General features: G+C 30.9%; 1 protein-coding gene across 1 annotated transcript; it reads left to right on the top strand.

The window, feature by feature from the left end:
• The first annotated feature begins 3,688 nt into the window (after positions 1 to 3,688).
• On the top strand, positions 3,689 to 4,806 carry LOC18036439. Its single transcript, XM_006427421.2, has one exon. It carries the CDS (start codon positions 3,908 to 3,910, stop codon positions 4,526 to 4,528), a length of 621 nt encoding a protein of 206 aa, XP_006427484.1. The 5' UTR covers positions 3,689 to 3,907; the 3' UTR covers positions 4,529 to 4,806.
• The last annotated feature ends 1,689 nt before the right edge of the window (positions 4,807 to 6,495 follow it).

Below are 6,495 nucleotides of genomic sequence, written 5' to 3'. Positions count from 1 at the left end.
CCATCTACTTGCAACAGCCTCAATCCTCAGGGGAGATTTTTAAAAATTACCCGTAGATAAAACCTAGACTCTGTAACTTACGGATCCAGCTTTAGCCAACTCCCATTACTTGCATTTGTATGAATTTTTTCTCTCTCCTCAGGACATGTGTGCTCTTCCCATTGGGTGTGTATGTTACAGATTCTGTAACATAGCAACCTCTTCAAAAAAAAAAAACAAAGGGGCACCTCTCTTATCATTTTTGCCGCTCACATATTGATTTTTTTTTATTTCTTTTCACAATATATGGACAACAAAAACGGCAGCAGGGGTTGTAGTTTTTATCGCTCTCCTGTCTTTGAAATAATATCTGGCCTCACTGCTGATTCAAGTCCCTCTCATTGTCTGTTAAGATGAATTTGTCAACAATTTACCTGTAGTAAATTTTCCTATTTTGAAAACAATTTTTTTTAGAGTGTTCTCATTGTTGATCAAAGTCAGTGAATTTTCTCCATAATATAGTAAATTTGTAGTGTAAAATTTTAAAAAATAAAATAAAAGTACTAACAGACATATTACATAATTCAATAATAGTAATTAATGAGAATTTTTTATGATGTTGTGTGATCTTCTTACATAATGGGATTGGTCTAGACTCTAAGATTTAGATATTTTAATCTATATCATTATTTTAATTAAGTGGATAAATAATTAGTTAATTAATAAGAGTAACCTTAAAATTAAGTTGATGAATTCAAATTAAATAGAAATACTTATGGATTCAACGCGAATAAAGAGAGGTGGTGATTCATATAACTCTTTTTTTCCTTTATTTTAATTTATAAAAATCTTTTTTTAAGCAGTTTTTTTTAAATATTAACCAATATTTCTAAAGAATCTATATCTTTTTATTTATACAAATATTTTAAATTGTTGATCAAAATCTTAAAATGTACATTTATTATATTATTGATTCTGTAAAAAAAAAAATGCAGCATTATAGAGAGATCCAACTAATAAATATTAATGAGTTTAATTGATGTAATTATAATTCTCAAAAGATAATGAGGAAAAAAATAATTTATTGCGAGACCAAAAAGAAAAAAAAAATGAAAAATAATAAACCAACCACAGATACCATATCTTCAATTTGTAGCTGCTGGCCACCAATTCACCAGTGGCCGGCACGTAATCGCGAGAATCTGTACCGTTTCTATTTTATTTAACGTAAAATCCAAATCAATGACAGCCCCATGTTCAAATCGGCCCATAAACCATCCAACACCTGGCGCCAAGTGTCCTGTTTTTTTTTCCCCACCCTTCTTTTGCTTTCAATACAATGTGCCGTGTCATGTTACCGTAGAAACTTCCAAAAATCTATGAAACTCGCCGTCACGTTTATCGTTAGGAAACCGTTGTATCTGCAAATTAAAAATAATTAATAAATTAAATAAAAGCCGTCGGCCCAACGTCCAAGAAATGGATCTGTTAAAAAGGGCCCCATTTTGGAGATAATTACGGAAGTGGCCCACCTACATGAAAGGTCTGTCCTCGTGTCGCCTTCGCTAATCATCGGTCGTGGCCCGTGGGTAGACTATTTTCATTTTGAGGTGGCGTTATTGTGTCGCCACCACCATTATGCTTACTTTTCATAATTACCTTTTCAAAAAATAATAATAATAACTGTTTCTCGATTTTCTTGTTCTGTTCTTCTTCTATTTTCTTTTAATTATTTGGGTGTGATATTACCGTGAGCTTATGAAAAAATAATAATAATATTTTGAGAAACGTGAAATGATTGGAGATTAAATTAGAAAGATTTATTTACTTCTCTTATGAAAAATTGATTTCATTTCAGTTAGGCTTTTAATTAAGGTTTCAGATTATAAGTTTGATATTTTTTACATAACCTCTTATTTGCTACTGTTGGGCTGCATTTAGTAACACTTCCTCTTGGTTGCGTTTTTTGTGTATGTAATGTATTACATTTTTCTTATTATTAATTTAATTATATCATGTCATCATTTTGACGTTGTGTATTATTATTTTCACATAGAGCACATGAAATATTATTAGCTGAGTTATATTAAAAGTCTAGTACGTTTATGTTCTATTTGACATTTAAATTTTAAAAACAACTTTATCTATTCAAATTCATATTATAATCATTCTGAGCAACGGAAAATCAAATCTGTACTTCAAATAAAAATGATGAGATTGGAGCCGCTTATCATTTCAAAATTGAAAAATGAATTTCAGTAGTGGTTGTTACAACCAAAAATTTGACAGTGACATTAGAATTAGAGATAGATCTGGAGGGTAAATCAGTCAATAGCACCGAACTGTAGTTCACTTGTTCTTGCCAGCCAAGATCTGATAATGACAAAAAGAATTAAAGACACAAATCTCAAGGGTAATTTTGTCAAATGAAATCACTCATCGCACAGAAGAAGTACCCGCAGATTCTGACAGTTGACCAGAAGCAAGACTTGTCTACGCTAGTTTCAAACTGGACCAGACCCAGAGATCCAACTGTTAAGTTACTTTACACGTGGCGCTCTCTTGACCAACAGGCGCCGATTTGAGCGCCCTCCCGCTTTCCGAAAAAGCCTAAACCGGACGGGGTCCACTCATACTGGACCCCTTTACCTTGTTCTATAAGGAAACGGTATTATTGTAACATCATGGCGCGTGGGATACAGTTAATTACGATTGACGAGTATTTTGTTTCGAATTGTAAAATTAGAAAAAAAAAATTATTTTATAAAATAGGAGTTAATACTTTTTTTTTTGAGGAGATATAGGAGTTAATACTAAGTCTACACATGCTCACATTAAGTTAAATATTTTTACGTTAGATGCGCCTTTCACTTGCCAAATGATTAAGATAAAGCCAATTATAACAATAAATAATAAACATACTGCAACATATTTTGAAAATGCGATTGTGGTGAATAATTGAGTCTCTCACAACAACTATTATTGACAAATTAAGTATTTATTTACTATAAGGGTTATTCAAAAATTACAAAATGTAAATTATTTACTTTTTGGTTTAACATACTGTTTGATTAATAATAAAGAGAATATTACGTGCAAATCAACTATCCAAGTTACAAAGATGGGTGACTTTTAAGGGGAATAACACCATTTGCTTTTGAAGGATTAGCAACCATAAACAAAAAATGACAAAAGGGAAAATCTATCTTTCATTATAAAGAATGAGACGAAAATTTACATTATTTCATCTTATATATTTTACTTGAACCCATTGAGTGCTAATATGCTTGAGTTATTTCCTTTTTAATTAATTATCCAATATACTCCAAATCTAATTTAGGCATATGAGATTTCTCACCGGGATTTCCATTGACAAATCCCAATAATTTTTTTTTTTAGTTTTCAAGTTAAAAATTTCAAGTTTAGATTGATGTTGAAGTTCGGTTTATATCGATTTTTCACTAAAAATATATTCTATCTATTGAGGTCATTTTTCCGGCTTCAACAGCAATCCTTACAAAAATGATTATCCATTGTTCTAAGGTACAAAATTTATTTTGAAAAAAATGTAGCAACGATTGCAATTTTTATTAAATTAAAATCCTCCGTGTTTTACACCCTCTCATTGGCGCGTGAAAAGTGATTCTCGGTCAGCCCCTAGTTTTTCTTTTCCAAAACACGAAAGCGAAATCCGAACCCGCGAGCCGCTACTAGTTTATCCGCATAACCAACGGCAACGCTCACACAAAAACGCCACTCAAATCCTACAAAATTGCAATCCGCCCACTCTCCTTTCCCCCACCTATAAATACCCTCCTTTCGTAGCACTTAGGTTTGCCCAAATAACGCCCCAAAACGGCGCTCTAAAAGAATATTTTCTATTAGAAATAAAAAAATCTCTCCAATTTTCTTCCTTCTGATAATCACAATGCCAATATCATCCTCACCAAGAAACAAATCCAACGGTTCAGATCTAGCCACGTTTCGCAGAAACTCACTGTCTTCCTCTTTCGCCTCTTCTACCTCTTCCAGTTTCTCCTCCTCCACTTTCTTCGCACGTGCCACCTCACCCACACGTGCCAATCCGTACTACGGCCACCACAATGACCGCGCCCACAGTCATAACCGATCCTCGCCGTCTGTCCGGTTCTCAATCGACAACCGCCCGATCTCCCCTGGCCGTTCGATCTCGTACACGCGACAGATAAGTAAATGCAACAATGCGGCATCGTTCAACGCCCCGAAGAGGACCTGCGCGTGTTCGCCGACTACGCATCCTGGCTCCTTCCGGTGCGCTCTGCATAAGAGGACGAACAGCTACAACAGTCATAAGACGGCGTCGTGTTCGCATCACTCAAGTAGTAGGCTGAATTATAGGAGATCAGCGATGACGAATTCGCTCGTGAGAATCGGAGGAGTGGAAGGAGAATTGGTCAAACGTGCATTGACTGCTCTGATTAGGCCTTCTTCTCACCAGCAACGCCGCCGAGCCGCTTTTGAGCCGAGGCCGAGCCGGCTCTCTAATATGTCTAAAGCGGATGATTTGTGAATTGTGACTGTTTTATCGGGACTTGTTTTGAGTGAGTTAGCGAGTTGACTCAGTGATTTGGTGGACAAGAGTGACTGAGGCTTTCGGCCTTTTTATTTTCTTGGGTTGTCTTGTGACAGAAAGTTTTGGTAGAAGTGGTGGAAACGATGTAGTTGTAAAGAGTTAAGGAAATGAATCTGGGAAATTTAGCAATAATCCAGAAGTTGTAATTATTTAGTAAATTCAAGAGAAATTTTTAGTGGCCTTGAAAAACTAAATCATGATCGAATAAAAGTTAAAGTAAGCAAATTAGTGAAAACAAGTAAATTAAATTATATTCTGAAACTAATTAAAAATTAGTGTTTTGGACTTAAAATATATATACGATAAAATTATGGTACTACAGTTGAATTGGGTCATTAGATTCAGCATACGGTGGTTACTACAGTTGAATTCAACTATTGGATTCAGTCTACAGTAATCACCAAAACTAGATTCTAGTTGTGGTACAGTGCTACTATGGTATTATAGTTCGATTCATATATATATATTATTAAGATTTTTATTATGGGCGTTTTTATTTTTTATATAAAAATATTATTGAATCTTATTATTTAATAATATGTTTATATTAAGGAGATGATTATTTTTTTATAATTGATTTAATTTTAATTAATTAAATTATTAAGTTTATTTTTTAAAATTAATGTTTAATTAATATTATTAAAATTATATTTTAAAATATTTTTATTTAATTAATTAATTTTAATTATTATCTAAATAAAATTTAATAATTAATATTATTATTTATTTTTATAATTTTTGATAATATAGTAGTAGAATAATAATATTTTTTTTAAATTAACATTATTTATCTTCACAATTTTTTATAAATACTTTTCATTTTGAAACATCATAAAGATTCTATTTAATTGGACATGATTATAATAAAGTATTATTTTATTTAAGTTCTTTAGATGTTATTATTTATTTAATATTTATAATTTATAAGGACGTAAATATAAAAATATTAATTTTTTAATTTTTTAAGATTTAATCTTTATTTTAGTAATTTAGAAAAAAATATTTAAATTTAGACATTTAATTTTATTTATAAATTTATATAAATTACGGTCTGATTTTAAATGAAAAAAAAAACTCCACCTAAATTTTTTAAATTTATAACTTACTGAGATATCCACATAATATATATAATTTTTTATTATTTTTAATAAATATATTATTAAATTATATGGTTTAATAATGCCTTCTACTGAAAAAAAAAAAAAAAAAAGTGTCTGCCCTTGTGAATTTATAGTGATTGCACGCGTGGCATGTAATAATTGAGCTACTTGGGCCGTGGACCCACGGAGCACATTCGATCATCACCGTGTTTGCATATTATTGAAAAAGAATTTATAATTCAAAAAAATTAGGAAAAATACTAAAGAAATGACAAAATAATAATAGAATGTACTAAAAAGTTGTATGATATCATAGTATTATCTGATTATTTGATCTATTTTGTAAAAAAAAAATTATATAATTTTATAGTTAATTATATATTTCTGTTTAAATATCAGTATCCAAGCAATAATTGTATTTTTTTTTCATATCGAATATTTTATAAAAAAAAATAATTCCTATTTTATACTTATTTTTGTAGGCATGGATGATGGACATTCCACAACCACGAGTTTTGTCAAAGAGGTTCTTGAAATTAAAGAAAATTTACACATTATTGCATTTTGATGTCAAAGTCAAAGAGCTTACAATTTGTTTTTTTTGGGTAAAAAAAAAAGTTTTTTTGACAGGGTGGAAGATTGTGATTCTATTAAGGTTTCCTTCGTAAGACTGTTTTTTTTTTTTGTGAATTTGCATTTAATTTGGTTAACTTTTGACAAATATTTAGCTAAAATGAAGTGAAAAACAGCTTGGATTCCACAAATGACAAAATTTGATTAAATAATTTCCCAAAATTGACCCTT

Source organism: Citrus clementina, unplaced genomic scaffold, assembly GCF_000493195.1.
Source record: "Citrus clementina cultivar Clemenules unplaced genomic scaffold, Citrus_clementina_v1.0 scaffold_7, whole genome shotgun sequence".
Lineage (NCBI taxonomy): Eukaryota > Viridiplantae > Streptophyta > Magnoliopsida > Sapindales > Rutaceae > Citrus > Citrus x clementina.
The sequence above is the reverse complement of the archived record's forward strand: the minus strand, read 5'-3'. Positions and strand labels throughout refer to the sequence as shown.